At 48.5% G+C, this 25945-nt stretch overlaps 1 protein-coding gene across 1 annotated transcript in view; it reads right to left on the bottom strand.

The window, feature by feature from the left end:
* The window catches only part of CHST15 (carbohydrate sulfotransferase 15), a 105218-nt gene that overhangs the window by 66073 nt on the left and 13200 nt on the right, over positions 1–25945 (bottom strand). Inside the window, exons 2-5 of the mRNA XM_068106380.2 lie at positions 15779–16354; positions 12069–12402; positions 2145–2267; positions 326–482 (exon numbers count right to left, since the gene is read on the bottom strand). Of these exons, the coding sequence (XP_067962481.1) occupies positions 326–482; positions 2145–2267; positions 12069–12402; positions 15779–16180 (1016 nt within the window). The 5' untranslated portion in view covers positions 16181–16354. The remainder of the gene's footprint in view (positions 1–325; positions 483–2144; positions 2268–12068; positions 12403–15778; positions 16355–25945) is intronic.

The raw sequence follows: 25945 nt of genomic DNA, 5'->3' as shown, positions 1-25945 counted from the left end.
CAATGCACCAAGCCAGGATTGGGCAAGTTTCAACAACTGGAAATCTCCAGTGACGAGTCAAAATTAGCCCCGACTTAAAAACTCAACTGAACCTTTCTGGAACAACTTGAAATGCCAACTGAGGATGACGGTGAACAAAACAATCTGCCAATGCTCTGAAGCAGGCATGTTCATTCATGCAGAAGGTGCACCTGCAGAGTGTTAGCGATGATGTCACCTTCATGGAAAATCAAAGAAATACTGCACTTGCAAATTCATAATTCCCAACATATTTCATGGAGGTCCCAACATATTGATTTTGCGGATATCGAGCCTTGTTTTTTACCTTTCATTGGGATTCCTCAGCATCACAATAAGTCTGGCGTCTGGCTGAACCGCATGCATCACATCGGAGATAAGAAATGCCGGTTCCCTCTTGGATGTGTTTTGGAACAGCAATGTCGCTGCATCGTTGTCCCACAATGTCGACGCGCTCGCCTCTCCTGGTAGAAATGTACAAAGATGGAAACAAAACATTCATTCATAGTTCGTTTGGCCAAGCCGACCCAGTAACGCGGGATCTGAAGCAACAACAAGAGCTCGGGCTCATATTTATTTTCGAGCAAACAGACGAATGTTATTCAATGGACAACATCAACTCAGGATATTGATGCAGATGCGCTAACAACTGTGGGAAGGAACAACGGCTGACATTAACCAGTAGTCGGAGCAAATCTGATCTGATGAGGCGTTAAAACCAGAAATTTCAACTTCTTTTTCCTTCTTCCAGCAGCAGTTAGCATAAGTCGATCAATGTCCTGTCTTCTATCTGTCCGCCAACGTAGCACGATGCAAGCCTTCACCAGCAAGACTATTTTTTTTCATTCGACCAACGCCATTCGCCTGAGCCTGGTGTTGGCTTAGCGGTTAGGGTGCCGGCTTGGGATCCTCGGATCCTGGGTTTGAATCCCGGTCGATCGCTGAATTAACACCAGGGGGGTTGACTCAGCCTGTCATCCTTCCGAGGTCGGCATATTGAGTACCAGCTCACTGGTATTTCCCTGTGTGTCGCAAGAGGCGACTAACAGGGTTGGTGGCAGGAAGAGCATCCGGACATAAGACATTGCTTCAAAAAGGGGACCAAGGTGCCAGAAAAAGGCCAACCCCCGCTCTGCGGGGAAAAATGGCCTCTAAAGGTGGTTCTTCAACGCTATTCGCCTGGTTACCTCCAATAAGTCTAATCTAACTGTAGTGCTCTGCATGAAGGTAACCTCATGGCAAGAATCATACTAGGTGGTTAGCTGTTACCTTTCTAGTGGTAGGTCGTGTCAGGAAATTGGAATTTGTTCATGGTGCCGACAATATCTCGCCTACCTTTCACAAAGGACACCATGGGACCTTGAACGTCCATCAACTCATGTTAGCAGACCGGACACCCAGCCGTCCACCTGAGGAATGGCACACGCATTGCTGCAATGCCCTGCATGCGGAATACCAGAACGGCAGTTTATATCTGGGTCGGGATTCAAACCCAGGCTAGACAGCTATGAGGTGTGTGCGCATACCTCTGGTCTATCCTACCAGCCCCTACCTCAAATATGTACCTGGTTTTCAAACAAAACTTTGCCAGAGGGAGAAAAACTTTTGGTAAGAACTTTCACTTTGTGGAAAATCTTGTCCGGGCCAGTGAGGAATTTGACTTTTTGAGCTTTGATACATCATCCTCCTGGTATTTTTCCTCTCCCTTTTAACAAATGAGTTTCTAATTAGCAAAAGCTCATCTGCCCTTGTCAGCTGTTTGGTTTATTTGAGAATTATATGAGCTCCTAAAATCGATTTTAAAAAAGTTATCATCAATATCAGACCATTGCTATTGCAGCAGCTGGAGGAAAATATAACTTAGAGTTCTTCCCCACTTTGTAGTTCACCTATAAATAAGTAGATGAATCAACAAAAGTTTTTCACCAAAACAGATGTGTGAGACGACTTCAAACTCATTTTGGACAGTTGTCTATGAAACTGCTGGATTTTCCTCCCTCTTGTACCGATAACTATATCATTCATTATCTCGGGATTCCAGATGAAAGGAAACTCGTGAAACATCAACAGAACTTGACTACTTTCACACCGTGTAATATCTCCCGTTATTAAAGAGCTTCACTTACCGATAATAAGGTTACTGTTGTCACTCCCTTGCACCTCGTGCGTGGCCAAGTCAAATATGTCCAAATAATCTTTGAAAGAAACGTTGTGCTTCGAGTGAGAAGATGAAAATTGTTTTGTGATGCCTGTAGGTTCAAGAGCACACTTGCATTAACCCTGGATAAAATGTACTAACATTCAAAATGCAAATATATTGTTGTGAAAATGACCCCGAGTGGGTAACATTGCTTCGTATAGTACAGTTATTAGTCCCATACTGGTTTCACCGGAGGGGACTATAGGTAATTTGCTTTCCATCCATCTGTCCATTTGTCTGTCCCACCTGTGATTTTCCAGACTTCCTGCCCTTATTCTTTAACATATTCAACTGAAACTTGGTACATGTCTTTATTACGATAAGTTACATAACATGTTTGAGTTTCGGGACGTTTCCACAATTTTTCACGGTTATGCCCTTTTTTAACTTAGAAAATATCACGTGGAAGCGCAGTGCTACGCGCGCGACTTGCTACCAAGGAGGAAGCGGACAACGCGGTTAAACAAAAGTGTCTTTATTGACAAGAGGTCACTGTAGCACTGGCGCGCTCCGGGCTGTGCGCTCAGTGTATATCCTGAGGCCACGCCTACCCCTCGGGCGTGGCGGCCGCCCACTTGGTGCGCGGAATGATGTCACCACGCCAGTGGGCTTTCGTGTCCGCCACACGCACCCCCCCAGAATTCCCGCGCACCTGGAGGGCCAGTTTGCGGGGCAAACGGATGACCCGGCCGAAGCGCCCTCTGGCGACCGGCGGCGTTCGGGGTGCAGGGATGCCAGCTGGGATGCCCCCAGCTGTACCCGGGATGGGTGCCGGACCGGGGGGCGGCATGCCGGCGGTGCTGGGCGGTGCCGGGGGTCCGCCCACCGGGGGGTGGCCCCGATGCGGGGGCCGAGCCACCGGCGGTGGGTGGTCCACGTCGAGGTGGGCCGGCTTGAGTCGATCCACCGAGACGCGGTCGGGAGTACCGCCGATGTCCAAGGTGAAGTATTTCACCCCGGTCTCCAGCATGTGGAAAGGCCCGTCGTACGGGGGCCGCAGTGGTGTCCGGTGGGCATCGTGCCGGACGAAGACATGCTCCGCGGTGCGAAGCTCCGGGGCGACGTGCGTGGGTGGGTGCCCGTGGTGCGCCGTTGGCACCGGGGTGAACCTCCGGGCGGTCTCCTGCAGCGCGGAGCGCTCCTGCCCCGCGGACCAAGGTGCCGTGGGGTCGGGGAGGAACTCGCCCGGCACCCGCAGCGGTTGTCCAAAGACCAACTCCGCCGAGGATGCGCGCAGGTCCTCCTTGGGCGCCGCCCGGAGGCCCAGCAGGACCCAGGGGAGCCTGTCGACCCAGCCGCCGTCGCGGAGGGTGGCCCGGAGCGCGGCCTTCAATGAGCAGTGGAACCGCTTGCACAGGCCGTTAGCCTGGGGGTCGTAGGCCATGGTGTGGTGCAGCTGGACCCTGAGCCCCCGAACGACCGCCCCCCAGAGCTCCGAGGTGAACTGGGGGCCGCGGTCGGACGAGATGTCCGAGGGGGTGCCGAACCGGGCGACCCAGGTGGCGATGAACGCCTGCGCAACGTCCGCCGCCATCGTTGACGCCAAAGGCACGGCCTCTGGCCACCGGGTGGTGCTCCGACTCCAACGGAGACTGGTGACTCCGACATTTGGTCAGCCATCACTGACCACCCAAAACCGCCACAGCCATGGCAACCAACGCGGTAGCGATAAAGCTCCCCGAGTTCTGGGAAGCACAGGCGGCGATCTGGTTCCTGCAGGCCGAAGCCCAGTTCAGGCTTCGACGCATCACGGCGGATGAGACACGCTACTGCCACGTGGTCGCCTCCCTCGGGGCCGGCGCGGCCGCCCGCGTCGTGTCGGTCCTGAGGAACCCACCGGCCCACGACAAGTACGAGGTGATCAAGCGCCTCCTCCTCGCCACGTTCGGCCTCACAGTGGACGCACGGGCCGATCGCCTCTTGGACCTCCCCGAGCTCAGTGACACACGACCGTCGGACCGAATGGACCATATGCTGTCGCTCATGGGCGACGAAACCCGAAACGCTCTATTCCGGGCGTTATTTCGACGCCAGCTGCCGGCACGAGTCCGCCTCGCGTTGGCCAGTTCTGCGACGATGGAACCCCGTGCGTTCGCGGCCGAGGCCGGCAAGTTCTACGCGGCTTTGGACATGCAGGCGAGTTTCGGTGCGGCCGTAGCGGCTCCCGAGCCCGAACCTCCTGCGGGTGCCCACCTCTGCTCCGAGGGGCGCCTCGTGGCGGTTGCCACGCCCCGCCCATCACCACCGCGGAAACCGCGGCCTCCGGCTTTGCCGCAAACCTGGTGCCATTTCCACGCTGGGTTCGGCCACGAGGCTCGGCAATGTCGCCCGCCGTGCTCATTCGGCAGGTCGGGAAACGCCCGGGCCGGCCCTCGGTAGTGGCACTGAGCGCCGGCCGATTAAACAGCCTCCTATACATAACGGACACCTTATCCGGGCACCGTTACCTGTGCGACACGGGAGCGCAGGTGAGTGTCGTTCCCACCGGTACGTCCGACAAGCAGTCCGCGGGCCGGGGCCCCGCGCTGCTTGCTGCCAACGGTACGCCCATTCGCACGTACGGAAAACGCTGCCTTTCTCTGCGGTTCGGAGGGCAGGTTTTCCGATGGTCGTTCGTCACTGCTGATGTGCCTATGGCACTGCTCGGCGCGGACTTCCTTTGTGCCAATGGCCTGTTGGTCGACGTCAAGCACAGAAGGCTTGTCCAGGCTGAGACGTTCAGCTCGCTCGCTTGCGCATTGCCCGCCTCATTGATCAGCTCACGGAGCGGCTCATCGAGTGGCTCGCCGAGCGGTTTGCTGAGCAGCTCGGTTCTGGCCAGGTTCATCTGCACGCTTCCGGCAGCGGACGAATTCACCCGCCTCCTCGCCCATTTCCCGGCCCTCATGAGGCCCACCCTCTCGGCGGGGACCGTCAAGCACGGGGTGGAACATCACATCCCCACCGCCGGGCCACCGGTCTACGCCCGGGCACGCCGCCTCGAGCAGACGAAGCTCGCGGTAGCTAAAGCGGAGTTTGCGACGCTGGAGCGGCTCGGCATCGTGCGGCGCTCCGAGAGCGCTTGGGTGTCGCCGCTACACATCGTGCCCAAGCCTGGCGGGGGATGGCGACCGTGGCGGGGACTACCGCCGTCTCAACGACGCCACCACCCCCGACCGCTACCCCATCCCCCACATACAGGACTTCTCCGCCCGGTTGGCGGGCATGTCCTTCTTTTCGAAGGTGGACCTCTTACGCGGTTACCACCAGGTCCCCGTCAGGCCGGAGGACATCCCGAAGATGGCTGTCATCACGCTGTTCGGTCTTTTCGAATTTCTTCGGATGCCCTTCGGTTTGAAGAATGCGGCTCAGGCGTTCCAGCGCCTCATGGACAGTGTCTTGCGTGACTTGGATTTCGTCTACGTCTATCTGGATGATATCCTCGTCGCAAGCGCGTCCCGCGAAGAGCACCTACACCATCTCCGCACGCTCTTCGAACGTCTGGGCCAGCACGGCCTGATCGTGAACCCCGCCAAGTGCCGGTTCGGTGTCGCCAAAATCGACTTTTTGGGGCACCGCGTCACCAGGCACGGGGCCGTCCCCCTACCGTGGGGTCACCAATGAAGCACGGTGCTACGCGCGCGACTTGCTACCAAGGAGGAAGCGGACAACGCGGTTAAACAAAAGTGTCTTTATTGACAAGAGGTCACTGTAGCACTGGCGCACTCCGGGCTGCGCGCCCAGTGTATATCCTGAGGCCACGCCTACCCCTCGGGCATGGCCGCCGCCCACTTGGTGCGCGGAATGATGTCACCACGCCAGTGGGCTTTCGTGTCCGCCACAACATAGTATTTATTATACATCGGTCAGTTTTCAGCTGTCTTGACTCCACCCAATTGCTTTACACTCATTGGCTGGATAGTTGCCCTGACTCCACCCCACTGCTTTACACCCATTGGCTGGATGTTGCCCTGACCTCACCCCACTGTTTACACTCATTTGTTGGACAGGTGGCCTGTCTCCACCACAATTAAATTCATGTGCCACCGTTTCATGAAGCAGCACAGATCGGCAGGCTTCAGGCCGTTGGCCTGGGTGTTAGTCCATGGCCCAGTGCAATTGTAATGATCCCAGGTATATAACAACGATATATTATAAATGCACATAAGCCATACACATGTTTTGCTTCATGTACGTACATCAGGTTATTTTTTAAATAATTATTGTCGGCACCGAATACGGTATTATACACCGCCCAAATAAAGGGATGTGTTTACTACTGTTGAACTGAAACTTGGTAGGGGATATGTATTGCTAGCAATTCTCCTTCCTGTTTCCTTAATTAAAGTCTTAGAGAAAGCATGAGGTAATTAATTGTGATGTTGGATATGCGTCGCTTATATGTCTAGAGTTAGATGGACAATGTCCACCATTCCCATTATCAGTGTCTAAAAACTGCCATCCCTTTGAACCTAGTTCTACCCTTTGGAATTTGTCTTTAAATTTCCTTTTTAGGGGTTAGGTAGGCCATCAGCCTTCAGTTTAGGTAGGAAAGCGGTGCCTCAGACAGCTCAAGGAGAGGGGAGGGACCTTCCGAGTAAAGTAATGAATAATGAATTCCTTCCGGAAGTAATGAATCGATAAAGGTGGTGTCTCAGCATTCGGGTGCTCTCTGCTCTTTTTCACTCTTCTGGACTGGATCTCAACTTTTGGATGCTGTCAGCCTCGCTACGCTCTGCTCCGAACCTGCCGGGTCATTCTGCCCTCGTGCCCTTACCTGCACCTGGGTGGGTGTGTGTGTGTGTGTGTGTGTGTGTGTGTGTGTGTGTGTGTGTGTGTGTGTGTGTGTGTGTGTGTGTGTGTGTGTGTGTGTGTGTGTGTGTGTGTGTGTGTGTGTGTGTGTGTGTCCAGGCCATAACTATTTTACCATTTGAGCTTTTGTCATCAAATTTTCAAAAAACCTTTATTATGAGAATATGGAGAAAATAATGAATAATTGGGTCAAAATGTGAAAGCCCAAAATCATAGTAATTATAAATGGCCCGGATTAGCCGTGCCACAAAACAGCTGCGGGAAGACATTTTTTTCCTATTATATTAATTTTTTAAAATACGTAACATCTTTACCTATTGATCTTTTGTGATCAAATCTTCAACAAACCGTTATTATGAGAACTAGCGTGACGGCGCGCTCTGTGCGTCTCACCACACGTCGTTTCAGAGGGATAGGCATCTTTGACCATTTGGTGTCTTTTGGGTCTTCAGGGTCTTTTGGGTCTTCAGGGTCTTTTGGGTCTTCAGGGTCTTTGAGGTCTTCAGGGTCTTTTTGGGACTTAAGGGTCTTTTGGTTCCTTTGGGTCTTCAAGGGTCTTTGGGGGGTCTTCAGGGTGTTTTGGGTCTTTGGGGTGTTTTGGGTCTTTGGGGTATTTTGGTTCTTCGGAATATTTAAGGGTCTTTTGGGGTCTTCGGGGTCTTTTGGGTGTTTTGGGTCTTCAGGGTGTTTTGGGTATTTGGGATCTTTTGGGTCTTTGGGGTCTTTTGGGTCTTCAGGGTCTTTTGGGTCTTCAGGGAATTTTGGGTCTTTCAGGTGTTTTGGGTCTTCAGGGTATTTTGGGTCTTTGGTGTCTTCAGAGGCTTTTGGGTCTTAAGGGTCTTCAGTGTCTTTTGGGTCTTTGGGGTCTTAAGGGTCTTTTGGTTCCTCTGAGTGTTTAAGAATCTTTTGGGTCTTTGGGGTGTTTTGGGTCTTTGGCATTTTTGGGGTCTTTTTGGTCTTCAGGGTGTTTTGGGTCTTCGGGGTCTTTTGGGTCTTCAAGGTCTTTTGGGTCTTCAGGGTATTTAAGGGTCTTTTTGGTCTTCAGGGTGTTTTGGGTCTTCAGGGTGTTTTGGGTCTTCGGGGCCTTTGGGGCCATTTGCGTCTTCAGGGTCTTTTGCATCCTCTGGGCCTTTAAGGGTATTTTGGGTCTTTGGGGTGTTTTGGGTCTTCGGGGTTTTCAGGGTATTTTGGGTTTTTAGTGGTCTTAGTGGTCTTCAGAGTCTTGGGGGACTTAAAGGGTCATCAAAGGTCTGAGAGGTCTCAGCAGTCTAAATGTATTTAAGAGGGTGTTAATTTTATTTGAGGAAGAAGAAGACATTGTGGTTGCATATAAACATACATACAAACCGACATAACGACATAACCATATACAGTCACCTGAAAAAGTATGTACACCCCATGTAAAGTTTTGACTTTTTCAACATATTTCAACATACAGATATTTGATCTTCATTTCAACAATATTGATAGATAAAGGTGATATAATATAACAAATATCATGAAACATTTACATTTTGTAGTCCATTGTATAATTTAAATAAACATAAATGCAAATTTCGCATGTGGAAAAAGTAAGTACACCCTTGGCTCAAATAGGTGGTATTTCCCCCTTTGGCAGAAACAACCTCAAGTAGGCGTTTCTTATAACTGTCTACCAGTCTCTGACATCGACTGGGAGAAATTTTTGCGCAATCCTCCATGCAGAATTCTTTCAGCTGTGTGATGTTTGAGGGGTTTCTTGCATGCACAGCTCGTTTCAAATCCCCCCACAACATCTCGATGGGATTTAGATCCGGGCTTTGACTTGGCCATTCGAGAACCCTCCATTTCTTTCTTTTCAGCCATTCCTTGGTAGATTTACTGGTATGTTTAGGGTCATTGTCATGTTGCAAGGTCCACCTTCGGTTGAGCTTCAACTCCCCGACAGATGGCCTCACATTATCCTCAAGCACCCTTTGGTACAATGAAGAATTCATAGTGGATTCTATGATGGTGAGCTGCCCAGGCCCTGATGCAGCAAAGCTGCCCCAAACCAAAATATTTCCACCACCATGCTTTACAGTTGGTATCAGGTTCTTGTGGTCAAATGCTGTCTTTGGTTTTCGCCAAACATGTCTTCTCGTACTGTGGCCAAATAGCTCTACCTTTGACTCATCTGTCCAGTGCTGGTCTTTGCCTCGGTGTTCATTGGCAAACTTTAGTTTTGCCCTGATGTTCTTTCTGGACAGCAAAGGTTTCCTCCTGGCACACCTCCCATGTAGATCAAATTTGTGCAGCCTCTTTCTAATGGTAGACTCGTGCACTTTGACATCAACAGTCAATAGCTACCTGGAGGTCCCGTGATGACATTCTGGGGTTCTTAGAGACTTCTTTCAGCATCTTGCGGTCTGCTCTCGGGCTGAACTTGCTGGCGCGGCCTGGCCTGAACAAGTTGGCAGTTGTTTGGAATCTTCTCCACTTGTAGATGATCTTCCGGACAGTCGACTGATTGATTTCAAATTGTTTGGAGATCTTTTTAAATCCCTTCCCAGACTCGTAGGCATCTATAACCTTCTTTCTGAAGGCCTCAGAGAGCTCTTTTGATCTAGGCATGGTGATGCCACACACTTCAACAACAAAGAGCAAACCAAACTAAACGTCTGAGGTTTAAATAAGACAGGTTCCTCTAATATCCACTCTAACGATATTCTAATCATTTGCACCTGAGCTGGTGCACCTGATTCTAATTTTAGATATTTGAAGTAGTGATAAATGTCGGGGTGTAATTACTTTTTCCACATGCGAAATTTGCATTTATGTTTATTTAAATTATACAATGGACTAGAAAATGTAAATGTTTCATGATATTTGTTATATTGTATCACCTTTATCTATCATGTTTTGTTATGCATTATGTTTTGCACTCTGTCAAAGCGCCTTTGGACTTCATGAAAAGCGCTATACAAAATAAATGAATTATTATTATTACTATTAATATTGTTGAAATGAAGATCAAATAGCTGTATGTTGAAACATGTTGAAAAAGTCAAAACTTTACATGGGGTGCACTTACTTTTTCACGTGACTGTACGTTTGCTCTATTATAATAAAAGATATGGAGGACAAATAAATAAAATGTACAAGTTTTTTTTTAACTGTCGTTTTCGTCAAGTTTAGTTTGAGTACAAAGCGGCAGCAGACAGGCTTTGCATTTTCAGATGCTAGATCTGGGATTAGTTTACTTTCTTCTTCACGTAACATGTTTATTTATTGTGTCCATTTTGTTACGGTTTCTGTTATCCTCTGTCTTGTGCCCATTAAATTATTATATTGACTAAATCACACTCATTTCTCGCATCAACAGATCTGGTTGATTGAAAACACCCTCAGGGAAATCATTTGGGGGTAATCTCTTTGTTTGACAGCTACAGGACACCAGATATCCTCTGAATAACCATGTGGATGGTTATTCAGCGGCACCTGAAATTCCGAAATTCCGTCCAGGCAAAACATGCACAGGCCAGGTACTCAACCTCATGCAGCATATAGAAATGGGTTTGAGAACAAGCAGATAACCGGCGTTGTATTTGTGGATCTCTTAGCAGCATATGACACAGTGAACCAGTGTAGACTCCTCTCCTTGATCTAGGACATGACTAAAGACCACCATCTTATCCACATGGTGCAGGCACTAAAGGAAAATGGCCGCTTTTTGTTGAACTGGGAGGCAAACACAGTCACTGTACACCCGAACATCCACAGTTTTGCCTATGCCGATGACCTTGCTGTCAGTGCACAAGGAAGCAACTTCACCGAGATTGAGGAAACGCTGACTGTAGGCTGTAGCACTAACTGGACTGATTAACTACGACACTATTGACCAGCTTTGACCAAAGCCAGGGAAGGTACAGTCAGCCTCTTTCACCTGTGGAACCGAAATGCCAACAAACAACTGAAAATCAAATGCAATGGCACATCACTGGACTTCTTTCCATACCAGTTTATCTGGGAGTTACTCTGTATGGGAATGCTCAACCCATGCCGAGAAGCTCAACCCTGTGCTCAACAAAGGCTGCCGAACCATCACAGGTTGTCTGGAACCCATCAACATGAACAGTTTCTATGTGTTGGCTGGGATTGCCCCACCAGACATCAGGAGCTAGCAGATCAGAGCGCACCAGACAGCTACAGGACACCAAACATTCTCTGCATAACCAAGTGGATGGAAGCATGTGACATCCTGGAAGAGCTTCTGTGGCAAGCAGGAAGACTTCGTCTGCAGGATCTGTCACAAACAACCATGGGTATGACACCTGCAGAGAAGCATCCCAGACGAACTGAGAACAAGTGGCTTACCTGGAAAACCCTCAACCATTCGTGCACCCAGGTCGGCAGTCGAAGGAGTACGTGGTAAAATAGGGGTATGTTGCCTGTGAATGTGGCGAGAGTCAAACCACGGACCACCTGCTTACCTGCCCACAACTTCAGACTCCCTGCATAGCAGATCTTGCTGAAGCCAACTAACGGGCAGTCGGCTATGCGGAATACTGGATGGAGACAATATGATAGGATGGATGGACATGATAGGAAAGGGACTACCGTCAGGGCGATGTTCCACCCAAAGTTAGCCTCAAGCTGGCTATCCTCGGGATTACAATTCCCACCTTTAACTGCTTACAATAACGGGTGAGGGTTGTACATGCAACAACATTTATTTACGCACCAAAGTCTTCTTTTTTTTAACCGTGGCATCTCTCAGACCATTGCATCTCATTGTGAATGCCCTCGTTATAAGATAGGATATGCAAATTTTGGCAATTCTCATCACCTGTTTAACAGCAATAACGTGCAGTCAGATTGATAGTGAAACAAAAACACAGTGAATTCATTTGTAAAGATCTGTGACACAGAGAGAAATGGGGGCAGACACACACAGCATTGCTGGATAAGCTGTGTACATAAGAAAAACAAAATGAAGATGCAGTAAAATCATCTTGTTGAGTTAATATAATTTTAAGACGTGCTTTGCAAAACGAATTCACCTCCGCACAATAGTCATTGTCTGTATAGTCATGCTCACCGAAGCGCTTTCGTGTCCACCAGTGGGGTTCCTTCATGATTCCGAATCGTACGTCGGGATGCATCATCAGTCTGCGGTAAATGTCTGTAGTTCCGCACTTTGGTTGACCAACGATATAGAAATAAGGCACACATCGCAGCCTCAACATGCCTCCTCCTTTCTGGAGGATGTGATTGTAAAAGCTGTTGTTCAGCTTTTTGAAATTCATTTGAAACATGAGGGAATATTTATTGTAGTAGTTCTTTTTGTACGGATTGTCCGCTAACGGATACGGGACAAACCAGCAAGGGTTTTTATACTCCACCTCAAACTTCTGTGGGACAGTAGCAAAGTTCTGCAAAAGCACAAATGGAGGGATTGTAAGAAAATGCTGAAGTCAAGAAAAACTTATCATAAAAATAGAGAAAATGCTGACTTATGTGGTCAAAACATACTGCCAATCCAAAAGTAATTATTGTAAAATAAGTGGCACCCTGATGATATATATGCCGCAAAAAACACCCCGGTGATGTCTGTGCTTGCCCGAAAGTTTTTCCAATCTATCCTGTTGCATCGGATTAACGTGATTTAGATGCAGCACAGGCTTGATGGGCCAAATGGCCACTTCCTGAGTTCACATTCCTTGTTTGCATCCTTGTGCGTGGCTACAACTAATTAAAGGTGGTCATCTATAAGACTAAATTAACCTGGCTTTGCTGCAGAGTATTTACAGTGGTAAACCTTTTCTGCATCTCACAACTTGCACTTTCCTCATTTTCCATATTCCTATTCTTGTGATACCATTAACGTTATGTTTGACGAAATCATGATGCCAAGCCTCTGACTTCTCAATGTAAATAATTCGTAAACAAACAGAAAAAAGTCAGGCATCTACTGCATGATGATACACTTCGGTTGCAGCTGATTCTTATCAAGCGTGACAATGGTGTGCGTTTTTTTTTGTTTTTTTTTTGTATACAAGATCGAGGCTCGTTTAAAAGTGAACATTAATCACAAAAACAAATGTGGTGGGAGAGGTATAAAACAAATGGACACTGCTAGGACTTCCAGGAAAGAAGTCGGTATTTAAAAAAAGGTGGATCTGGCGCGAATTAACGGGGGTAGAAAAGATCAAGGTTTTGGATGGGGTAAGATAAGAGATGGTGGTGAGCAGGTGTTTTAAAGATCTGGAGGGTGGAGTGGGATTGAAGGGAGTGGGGGAGTTTGTTCCAGAGCTGGGAGAAAAGAGGAATGAAGGCGTGAAGGTGAGCAGAGAGTCTTGATTTTGGCAGTTTCACCATAAGAGGGATGCTGGCAGATCTTGTGCGTCCTGAAGGAATATTTGGGGGACAGAGCACAGACAGAACAGGGGGAGCAAGGCCGGAGAGGAGTCTGTTGAAGACAGATAGACCACCAACCTAACCTGCCTGCGGTGAGCGAGTGAAAGGCCCTCAGAATCAGCTTCATCGCAGGAGATTCCAATGATTCTGAAAGCAATGGTTTCAACAGCGTGAAGCTGAGCTAGGTGTGAGGCAGGTACAGCAGCCCAGAGGGGAGAACAGTATTCCATTGAGCTGCAGATGAAAGGCTTGTATGTGGTGAGGAGATCAGGTGTGCCAAGAAAGGACTTCACACGACGGAGGATGCCCAGTCGGCGACTGGCTTTGGAGGCCAGCTTGGAAATGTGGATTTCCCAGGAAAGATTATGGCAGATAGTGAGACCCAAAAGCTTGAGTGACAGAACTTCTTGGAGAGGATTGTTGAGAAAGTATATAGGAGGGTTGTCCAGATGGTCTTTTCGGAGAGACAAGGTGAGAGTGTGAGATTTGTCAGGATTAATTTGATTTGTTTGTTTTTTTGATTAATTTAAATTTTATTACAATTATAAATTTTTATTAATTTCGATTAATTTGATTTGTGATTAGCCTTTTGAACATTTTCCATGAAAAATCATTTGTAAGCGGGACAATCGATACTCAGGTTTAAAAGACACTGACTATTGCACTTGCCTGGCAAGGAAAGGCTTCCATCTGTCGTTTTGGCCACAGAGTGGTCTTCATCGGGGATTATGCTGGTAACATACCAGGTAAGTTAAATACGTGCAGAGAGGAGGGACGGTATGACATGGAAGGAAGTAAGGTGAAAAGGGGAGAAGTCACATGACCATAATGGACTGAGACACCCATGCCATTTTCAAGAATCCCCGTGGACAATGAAGACAACTCTGCAGTCTAAACATCAGATTTGTGCCCTAATGCCTAGGTCACACATAGGCGGATATTTTGGCGACTACCGGCGACTGCCGGCGATCAAGATTTTTCGGCGACTACTGGCGATGTCGGGTGGTAATGTGACCATAAAATATGGTCAGGCGGCAGTATGGCGACTGCAGGCGGCCACATTGACTCGTAACTCGGCCGCCACTAGTCCTACTGCTGTCGTCGTCAGTCTCCCATAGCCGCAGGGGAGACGTGACAGTTCTTCTGTAGTCGATATGCAGCCGCAACAGTGTCGGCCCGTAGTCGGGAAGATGCCGCAGGAAGGCCGTATGGCATTCGCATCTCTGCCGTGCTAGCTGGTGGGGGCGATTGCGGAAGACTATGAGCGACTGGGTTGCGGCCGCTTTACGCTCTTATTACGGATACCGACGACAGCATGGCGGTTCCATCACGACAGCATGGCGGATTTTTTTCCATTGCGACTGAGCGCGCCGTTTTTAAACATTTTAAAAACTTTTTGGCCCCTTTGCGACTCTTGCCGACTGCAGGCGACCTGGGGAGGATAACCACGACTACAGGCGACCGTCCATTACGGTTTCATTACGATTGTCGGCGGATGGTGGCGATTTTTTCAGTCGCCAGTAGTCGCCGACAAATCCGCCTATGTGTGACCTAGGCATAACATACCAGGAAAATGGTATCTGCCAACATAGATATTGTCAGAAAAATAGTTATCAGATTAAGGTGTTGGCTGGGATTGGCCCCACCAGACATAAGAACGACGCATTGTCCCATTTTGATCGAATAAGTGTTTTTGAAATCCTGTCTTTGTACAAGGAACGATTTGAGAGTCAGAATAATAATTAAGACAGTTAGAGCTTTGTGCCAGTTTTTTATTTTTTTTATTTTTATTTTTTAGCTTTGTGTGGTTTATAAATGAATTTGCAGCAACGCACAAGGACATGTGACTGTATGATGCCAATGTTTATCAACTATATCGTCATAAGGAAATGCGTAAAGCTTCATCCTCCTAAACCGAGGAGTTGTCGAGGTGTCGTGTGAACCCACAAACCTATTTGAACAGCAGACTGCCGACTGACATAGTGAGAGGCCTGTGTGAGGGAGAACAGCAAACATTCCTACAATACAGAAGTCTAGTGTTCGTCAATTCCATCGTGTCGATCCGCATCGCAGGTCAATTTGAGTGATAAGTTTTATCAAGAAAAACGTGGCAAAGCGAAGCTCATGGTTTTGGCGTTAACTCTACATCGGAGCAAAAGGACTCGAGGCCAAAGATGTCAGCGTCACTCGACTTCCTGTGGCAATTGTCATACCTTTGTCAAATTTCAGGTGATAAAATCAAACAGTCATGTAATCTTGGTGTTGTTTCGCTGAGATATTCGTGTTGTGTCTGATAAACTTGAATGTATTGGATACAACGCACAATAAAACACAGTATTACATTTCAATTTCAATAATGAGCAAGTCTCAATTCATCATGATATTACTTACTCTTTTCAGGTGGGATGCGAGCTTAGGCATCTGCTCTTTCTCTCGCTTTCTGTACACAATGACCTGTGAGATGTTTCCGACTTTCACCGTAAACTTTATGGATCTTGCGAAGAGAAGTGGAACGTCATTCGTGAACATGTCGGTGTCGTCTGTCTGAGTAGGAAACTCGGCATTTGTTTCCGTCGCTTGCGTGTGGTGCGGAGTGTTCTTGTGGTACAGTGGAGATCTTGACAAAGTCCTCATGTTTCCGGTGTACAACACCAATAGGACACCGACACTCACAGTGGCCAAGAGCAACAGGAAAGATCTCATCATCCCAAAAAAATTCCACGGCAGACGGAGCATGCTTCCCGGACGCAGTTTGTTGAGTTTGGGGAGCGCTTCCTGATCCACATCAGACATCTAATGTGCAAGTAAATTTGGGTCAATGAAGTAGGCCAACCGAGTCACCAACAATTCCCAGGTGGCACCGGGTGCTCGGTTCAATGCATTTGTGCAAATGTTACCCAGCAATGCATAAGGCCTCCATTCTTTTATCATTGAAAACTTCAATGTGGTTTCATGTTGTGCTTGGATCTGCAAGAACAGAGAGTTGGGTTTTAATGGAGGAACACCAAGACCTTTTTGTTTTTTCATTGATTTAACGCTCATGTAAGAACTTGTACATGAACCACATACAGTACAAGAAAATTAGTAGACATTGAGTGCTTCCACATGATTACAAGGATATTAGTAGACAAGGAACATATAGGACCTGGGCTACCTGGCTGCAATCATGAGCCATCGGCCCACGTAGGAACATTAACAGGCCAACCCAACATGAAATGGCATTGTGGTCGAAGAGTTGTTAAACATCCTGCATTTGCAAAGAAGGAAAGGCAGATAAAGATCTAACAAGCATGCCAGCTTTGAAATTCCTAGTAAACGAGGAAATCGAAAGCTTTTCCAGACTATCCTCCCAGATCAAAACAACTGCCTGCACTTGCTCGTGGCTCACAGCCTGTATTCTCTCAAGCAACGGCTTCAGGGGTCATTTTGGCCGAGCAGCTATCATCGATTTCCAATGCAATGGGTAGCTCCGATTGGTCACATCGTCACTCCAAGAACGTAGGTGGTGGAATAACTCACCATATGGTATAATGTGCAGAATCTAGGAATGTAACGGTGGCTCGGGACATGTCACGCGATTTGTACGTGTGTACCCACAAAGGGTCTTCAGCGAAATACTTCAACATAACGTCAGACAAACCAAAGGACTAGCGCAGAATAATAATTATTGAACTCCTAAACTCGACCTACTTCCCTCTTGGCTCCTCGTTCATCTTTTGCTCCCGGCAGATGGATTACTTTGTGGAACTGTGGCGTGACTCTGATCACTTGTGACAATTAATGTCACATCACAACGCACCTGCAGGCTATGTCTGGAAGTAATAGCTCTTCATTAGTCTTCACAGGTCTGAAGGAAAACCAATACAATAGGTACATCCATGACTGGCTTTCGTTCAGACCTGCAAATAAAAAAGAAGTCATTACTACAGATGACTGTTGTTGCTCTTTAACGGCCAATATTAATAGTATTATCCCACCTTGTGTGGTTGGTCGGGGAAGCTTGGCCCAAGTCTTTCAAGAAGCAGCTGGCCAGGCCTGACAATTCACCTAGTTAGGGCGGGAGTTTGGAATTTGGCCACAGTGCCGAAGATACTCGCTTGCTCTTTGCAAAGGACAGCATGGGATCTTTAACGTCCACCAACCCATGCTGGCATATGTGACTACCAGTTTAACGTCCATCTGAGGGATGGCACACACATTGATGAATCTCCTTGCCTGTGAAACACCAAACTGACAGTTTATAGCTGGGTCGGGACTCGAACCCAGGCGAGACAGCTCAGAGGCGATTAGTCATTACTATACAGACAAGGTATTCAAAAAGTTTGAGATACCTCATACAATTGTCCGAGAAAGGTCAATTAAAAATTTGTGAAAGTATATATAATCAGCAAGGATCTATATATTATATATATATACAGACTTGGCATTTAATATGGAATATTTTTTTTGTGGGGGTGAACTTTCTTTTCAAGATGACTTAGAACCAAAAGTTCATTGGAATTATGTTGAAATTATTCTAGATTTTGTTAATGTGACCTTTAAAAGAAACAAAAACCACATTTGACATTTCGAAACAAATAAATTGATCCTTGAAAGTGATGAAAACTGATATCGAACTCAATTCACGGACAGTACTGTGTTAAACTTCTGTATGTTTTCCAGAAGTATCTCTTTATTTTGCACATTAGCCAAAAAAAATTTCAACAAAAAGAAAAGCTAAATTATGACTGGGATTACGGACAGTAAAATTACAGTTCAGTACTTCGTGTAACCCCCACGAACATTCAGGAGAGCATGTACACGTCGAGACATGCTGTTCACGAGATTTGCCAAGGTTTGGACAGGAATCGCTTGCCATGCAGTGACAATATCCTGCTGCAATTCACGCACAGAGGTAGGCTGCTGGTCCAAGTTGTCGATTTCACGCATTAATTCTGCCCACAAGTTCTCTATCGGATTCATATCCGGGGACATGGCAGGCCACTCCATATGCTCTACACCACGGTCAGCAAGAAAGTGTTGGATCATGCGAGCACGATGAGGCCGTGCATTGTCATCTTGGAAGACAAAGTTTCCTCGAAAGGCTGCACGAGCAAATGGAAGCAATGTTTCTTCCAGAATGACCCTGCACCTGAACTGGTTCAGGTTTCCATTCAGAACAACCAGGTCAGTTTTTCCCCCTGCATGAAAAGCAGCACAAACAGTCACCCCACCATCTCCAGCTTGGACTCTTGGCACTATACAATCTTCGTTGTGGGCTTCATGCACTTGTATGTGCACTCGGATGCGGCCATCTTGACGATAGACCAGAAATCTAGACTCGTCACTGAAGGTCACGTGATTCCAGTGTCCTGGCTGCCATTGACGGTGCTCTCTGGCCCACTGCAATCGGCGCTGGCTGTGTTGTCTAGTCAGGCGTGGCTTTCTCAGGTGACGCCTTGCACGATAGCCCGCTTGAACCAGTCGTTGGTTGACTAGCCTTCTGGATACAGACACATTTGTCAGTTGCTGCCACTCAGCCCTAAGCCGATAGCTGACTTGGTACGGCCATTGCAGACTAACCGGTGCAGCTGGCGATCATCTCTCCTTGTGGTTCTGCGTGGACGTCCTGGCCTCGGTATTGGAGTCGGGACACCCCTCTGAGCATTTCGTTTCAGGATCTTTGACACCTGACCTTGAGTGATGCCATACTGCCGAGCAATAGCACGCTGTTTCATGCCAGAATTTCGTAAAGCCACCACTCCATGACAAACAGCATTGTCAAGTTGATGGACCATCTCCAGAGGAAGCGGCAATAACTCTTGGAGACGTGCAGCAGTTGTTTTCCACTAATACAGAACGCAACAACCCTTATATACCGATTGTGAAGCCAATCGTCAAATGTACCTGTCCTTACATTTTGTCATGCCACCCGTGATATAATCCTGTTATTGACTTCTTGCTGCGAAAGACAATCAGTGACATGGTTCTTTCAACAAAGACATCACCGAATAGTAAAAGAAACTCACCAGATTGATATACTAAGTTCAGAAAGTAAACCAAAGTCAAGAAAAAAAAAAAATTCCATATTAAATGCCAAGTCTGTATATATATATATTGTTATGGTTTCTAGAACCTTCACTTTGTAAATTTTAGTAAATGTTCCCTTATAAATGATCCCCTGTAAATATCCCCATTATTTGGCTTTATTAAAGATCGCACCCTAGTTAGTCCATGTACAACACGGAGAGCACCATACGACCTCTCTGTAGTTATTTCATTACTATGTGTTTCAGTTAAGGATCTGTTCCCAATAGTTGAATCTGCGTTGCATTCATCAAATAAGATAGGCCCCTTCAATTTCCCCAATCGTCTCCCGCTCTTCAAAGTGCAGTAGCGGTAGGGCAGCGTTCGCTGCCGTTTGCCTTGGGCTGTTTGCTGGCACCATGCCGCCATTACGCACGCGGTCTCAAGCCGAGGAAAAAGGGGGCGGGATGCAAGAACAAGGTGTGGCACGTCAACGCACCATCAGAGGTGGAGCCAGCGAGCCCTTACCAGCCAACCAGGGCTGATGAAATACCATCACAGGCGTGGCTCTATGAAGCGCGCATTGATCTTGAAGCGCGTAATATAAGCGCCAGCGCGAGCCTTTTGACAGAGTCGACTTGGGTTGGAGACGGCGCTTGGTGGGGTCTGGCTGAGAGACGAAGCTGCGCAGAGCTCTTTGGCGAACTGCTTCGGAAAGCCCCTACCGCGTGAAAATATACGTGCAGCTGCCGCCAGGTTTCGCCTCGAGCCCGGAGCGTGGGCCGGAGTGTGGACTGGAGCCAACCTCGACGCTGTGCAGTTGCCCGGACCTTCCTGCCCTGCCATCGGCTTGGAGCTTCTCCTCCTTCCAGCCATTCCTTCCTGCCATTCCCTGTTCGTGTGAGTCTGTTCGTTTTGTCTGGGGTATGATATAAGACTGTTTTAAGGCTGCCCTGTGTCCTGCTTCTTCTTCTTCTTCTTCTGTATATTCTTTGCCTTTCGTTTCCTCTTCATTTCGTGTAAACAATTAATAAATACCTGTTATTCCTTTACTTTGGTTTCTTCTTCCCCTGATCGCTTTTGTCCTGTCTCCAATTGAGTGCCTGTGGCGCGATTTTGGCCAACCGCTATAATCAGGTTAGTCTATTTGCTAACGGCTCGGATCGTGGATTGCTCAACCGCTCGGCAATTACCATCACATCCGCGGTTCGAGCAGGGACTCATTTCTCTGCTTTGCGGAGAGATTGGTGAAGGTATTTGGGAAATCCTTGACCAATCACCCTGGGCAATCTCATCCCACAAAGGAGCGAGATAGTTCCAGGACTAGGACGGCCAGCTTAAAAGACGAGGGGATTAAACCCCCTCGGTAAGGGGAGTGCCGAAACCGAGATCCATAACAATTGGTGTCGAGGAGTTGGGATTTGGACCCGAACCAAATTTTAAAAACATCTAAAAAATTTGGTCAAAAATTTACGAGCGGCCGAAATTCTGTTTAACATCTAAGTTTTAAAATCGTGCCATGGATGATCAAGGCGATCGGGTGCCGGTAGGGGAGAATGAGGAGGTAGAGTCGACCCAGGACCCCAGGGAAGAGATGGGAGAGATAGAGGAGGAGGATAATGAAGATGCGGTCGCGGAGGTTGCAGGCGCACAAAATGGCGGCGCCTCGCACGAGGTTGGAGGGGCACAAAATGGCGCCTTGCACATGGCGGCAGGGGCTGCGCTCGCTGCGCAATTGGGAGGAATGAATGTGCAGGACCTCATGGTGCAGCTCTATGCAGCCATATGAATGGGGAATGAGGAATTAAAAACTGAGATGGGTGGATTAAAAGCTGAGATGGGAAGCCAAATGGGGGGATTAAGGAAGGATATGGGAGGATTAGGGGGCCAATTGGAGGACGTGGATAACCAAATTGGGGAAGTAAATGAGGAGTTAGCGAGGGACAAAGCCACATATGAGGTAAGGGAAGTTGAGAGGGAGGTTAACCGCAGGTTGAGCGAAGAGGTCGCGGGGGTACGCGACGAGGTAGCGCGGTGTGAGGAGCGCAGGAGAAGCGAGGGTGAGCAAAGCGAAGCTGGGTGGACCGGGATAGAAATCGCGACCCGGGGTATGGGAAAACCGGCGACCGCCGAAGTAGAAAGAAGCGGTTGTCGGGCTTAACAAGGAAAAACAAGAAATTCAAACCGAGGAATCAATAGTGGAAATTGGAATTGGAGAGACCGCGGACTTAGAACAGCACTCGTGGCAGGGAGAGATGGAATGCATACAAAGTCTGAATTCACATCCTGATGCCGTACTTGCTAATCCTTATAAAGATTTGCAGGTGCGTGTGGAGAGGAGGATCCCAAAGGTGAGTAAGGTGGTATATGGTGCAAAAGGATTTTGTGGGAGAATGTTTGGCGCGAAAAATATTTTTGCGCGCTTGGGATCCCAGAGTACCGCGGGCGTTTGTGGGAGGTCCGTGGTGCGCTGTGTGAGAGAAAATGGCACGCGTGTGAGGAAAAAGTGTGCGTCGAAGAGTGAGTGTGTTACAAAGTGTGGGAGCGAACCCGAGTGCGAGCGAGAATGCACGTCGGAGTGTATGTGTGATGGGAGTGATACGGAGAGTGAGATGGATGAGGAGCGGGTGCGAGGATGCACACTTGGAATGGTTGAGCGTGTGCGAGGAGGCACACCTGAGTAGGTGGTGGAGCGCGTGATGGGGAGTGTTACAGGGGATGTAACGGAAGAGTGCACGCCCGTGGTGGTTACGGAGTACGTAATGGGGGAAAGTGCACGCGAGAAGTGTGCGAACAACGAGTGTGCTCCAAGGTGTGTTATGGAGTGTGCGGACAGTGAGTGGTGTGTAACAGAGAGTGCGGTGGTGGAATTGACGGAGAGTAAGGGATGTATGAGCAACGAACAGAACGAGTGGTGTGAGCATGTATGGGGAGCATCGACGTTAAACGGGACAGCGTTTAGCCGAAGCGAGCCCTCGGTCCGTGTTGGGCTTTGTTTATTGCAGGAGCCGGCGGGGATCGGTGTCGTGTCGCTCCTGTTCGGAGCGTCGTTCACAATTTGGGCTGAGCCCCGCCCTGCACGGTCGAGTCCGCGCTTTGCTGGGCAAGGCGACCGGCCCGGTTCGAGGGGAGGTAGGAGGGGTCGGAACGGCGCCCCCTGGTGGTGGCGGCGTTCCACCCGGGCAAGGCTGGCCCACCGCGCATGGGAGCGAAAGGCCCTGCGTAGGGATTGTGCTTTGAACCTTGGCCCAACCAAACCTCCTCCCCTGAACCAAATGCCGGACGGACCCAACCGCAGGAGACCAAACCACCCGAATTCATTGCTCGGCTTTGCAAAGCCGAGTTTTAATGATGTAATGACGCACTGAGGCTCAGAATAATGGACGAAAAGGGGTAGGAAATTGATGATTGGCAAATTGGATTGGCAAATTTGATGGGTAAAAATGATTGGCAGATGATTGGCAAATTTTGATTGGCAAAAATTGGATGGGCAAAATTGATAATGGGAGATGCCCGATGTGGAGGGATGGCAACTCTGCCATCCTTCCCATCCCCCAGGGCAAATGAGCATTCGTTTATGGGGTGGCTGTGCAAACTAGACCGGGAGGGTTAGGATAAAATGATAGGGATTTAGAGATGACAGTAGGTAACTGTAGATTTAAGTAGCGACATGATATCTGTAGCGGGGACGTAGAGAGGTTAGAATGGTTGTTAACGACGTGGTATGTGCAATAGTGTAAGGGATGACTGGGGATTTTTTTTATTTTTTTATTTTTTTTTGTATACAAGATCGAGGCTCGTGAAAGAGCTAACATTAATCACACAAAAAGACAAACCGACACACAAAACACAAAAAACAAGGGGAGCGGCAGACAAGATGGGGAGAGAGGGGGAAGGACACAAACACAACATTTGAGAGCAGGGACATCGGGAGGACTTGGGGGGAGGTGGGAGAGGAATAAAACATATGAACACTGCAAGGACTCTGGGGTGAATTACCGGGGGTAGAAAAGATCAAGGTTTTCGATGGGGGAAGATAAGAAATGGTGGTGAACAGCTGTTTTAAAGACCTGGAGGGAGGAGTGGGATTGAAGGGAGTGGGGGAGTTTGTTCCAGAGGCGGGAGAAAAGGGGAATGAAAGAGTGAAGGTGAGCAGAGAGCCTAGACTTTGGCAGTTTAACCATAAGAGGGTTGCAGGCAGATCTTGTGCGACCTGAAGGAATATTGGGGGGACAGCGCACAGAGAGAGCTGGGGGAGCAAGGCCGGAGAGGAGTCGGTAGAAGACAGAAAGACCACCAACCTGCCTGCGGTGAGTGAGTGAAAGGCCCTCAGAGTTGACTACATCGCAGGAGATTCCAATGATTCTGAAAGCTTTGGCCTCAACAGCGTGAAGCCGAGCAAGGTGTGAGGCAGGAGCACCAGCCCAGAGGGGGGAACAGTATTCCATTGAGCTGCGGATGAAAGCCTTGTATGTGGTGAGGAGCTCAGGTGTGCCAAGGAAGGACTTCGCACGACGGAGGATGCCCAGTCGGCGACTGGCTTTGGAGGCCAGCTTGGAAATGTGGTTTTCTCAAGAAAGATCATGGCAGATAGTGAGACCCAAAAGCTTGAGCGACAGAACTTCTTGGAGAGGATTGTTGAGAAAGTAGATGGGAGGGTTGTCCAGTCGGTCCTTTCGGAGATACATTGTAAGAGTGTGAGATTTGTCAGGATTGAAAGACATGTTCCACTTGTTTGACTAGTCTGTGATTTTGTCCAGGTCTGCAGAGAGTGAGGAGGCTGCAGACTGCCGATCTGAGGGATGAGGAATGGAGCGGCAGATAGTGGAGTCATCAGCAAAGAGATAGAGAGGTTTTTCCAGAGAGTCGGAGAGGTCATTGATGAAGACCAGAAATAGCACAGTCGGAGAGGTCATTGATGAAGACCAGAAATAGCACAGGGCCCAGAACACTACCTTGGGGAACACCAGCCAGAACAGGAAGGGAAGATGAGAGAAATCCATTCAGGGCCACACGTTGCCTACGACCAGAGAGGAAGTCCGCAAGCCATGAGTGGAGATTTCCCTGAATACCATAGGAGGTGAGTTTGGTGAACAGAGCTGGGTGCCAGACCGTATCGAAGGCACGTGATATGTCAAGTGAGACAGCTCTTATTTCCTGTTTGGCATTGAGGACCTCCATCCATTGTTGAGACAGCAGAAGCAACATGTCCAGAGTAGAATGACCTGGTCTGAATCCAAATTGATGATCAGAGATCAAGCCATTGGAGAAGAGGAAGGATTTGATATCTGAAGCAATGATGGATTCCATGACTTTGCTGATAATTGGGAGCAGGCTGATTGGTCTGTAGTTGCAAGGATCTGTTTTTGCACCTTTTTGTGTAAAGCGGTAATGTTTGCTGATTTCCAAGATGCTGGCAGATGACCTTGAGCAAAAGAGAGGGTGAAAAGAACAGAGAGAGGGTGAGATAGAGCGGCAGAGCAGGATTTTAGGACCCGAGGGCTGATGCCATCTGGTCCAGTTGCAGAATCAGAGTCGAGGTTTGATAAAAAATGCACTAAGTTAGAGGGAAACCAGGTCGCCAAACGATGCAGTTGTGTTTGTAGTGAGAGTGATGAAATGAGGAATTGGTATGAAAGTGCACGGTAGTGCTGGTTATGAAATGAGGCAATGCTCGTGAACGATGTGTGTGTGTGAAAGTGATTGAGCAGAGCATTGTGAAAAGTGCGATTGTGAGTTGTATTGAATGAATGAGCCTGGGAGGAAAGGACGGTGCAAGTGCCACCAGGTGTGCAGGTGACACCAGGTGTGTGGGCACAGGTGTGCAAGCGAAGCACAGGTGTATGGAGAATGGTTGTGTGGAATAGCTAGTATGGAATAGATGGTCTGGAGTGAATGGAGCATGGAATAAATGGAGTATGGAATGGATGGTGTGGAGTGAGTAGTGTGGAATATGTGGAGTGGAGTGGTTGGTGCGAAAGGAGTGGATGGGGAAGATGGACCCCTTTCACGAGTACCCAGGCAGGGTAGTTTAAAAGTAGGTAGAGGGAGTAGGTAAATTGTGGTTGGATATTGGCATCTGTGGTGCGGGTAGTTGCACAGGAGTGTTGTGTTGGGTGCATTAGTGGAGTCAATTGGCTGGGCGTGTGGCCTGTTGGTGAGTGTGATAGGTTGAGCACTCCGCCACTGTTAGGATGTCGGCCAGGTGAGGCTGCAGGTAGGCTCTGGGTGCCAGTCGAGTTGTTCAATGGGTCCCGAGGATCCGGAGGACAGACCCGGGTAGCCCGACGCCAGAGAGGGCGGTAGTGGGGTGAGAGCGCCAGAGGGCCTTCCCCAGGTAGGTAAGGGTAAGGAGCAGGTAAGCTCAGAGACAACTGCAGTGGCGGAGGTGTGCTGGTGAGCGGACCTGCTGGGAGCGCCACACGACCCAGCCCGGAAATTGTGCGAAGGCACAGGGTGAAGAATCGGGGGAGTGAGACCCCAAATTGGTGAGCACCACAGTTTGGTCAATGGGAGTTCGGTTCTTAGAACCACATAGTGTAAGATGGCCAA

This window comes from Myxine glutinosa, chromosome 2, assembly GCF_964187855.1.
Source record: "Myxine glutinosa chromosome 2, kmMyxGlut1.1, whole genome shotgun sequence".
Lineage (NCBI taxonomy): Eukaryota > Metazoa > Chordata > Myxini > Myxiniformes > Myxinidae > Myxine > Myxine glutinosa.
Note: the sequence above shows the minus strand (reverse complement) of the source record. Positions and strands in the feature narration are given on the sequence as shown.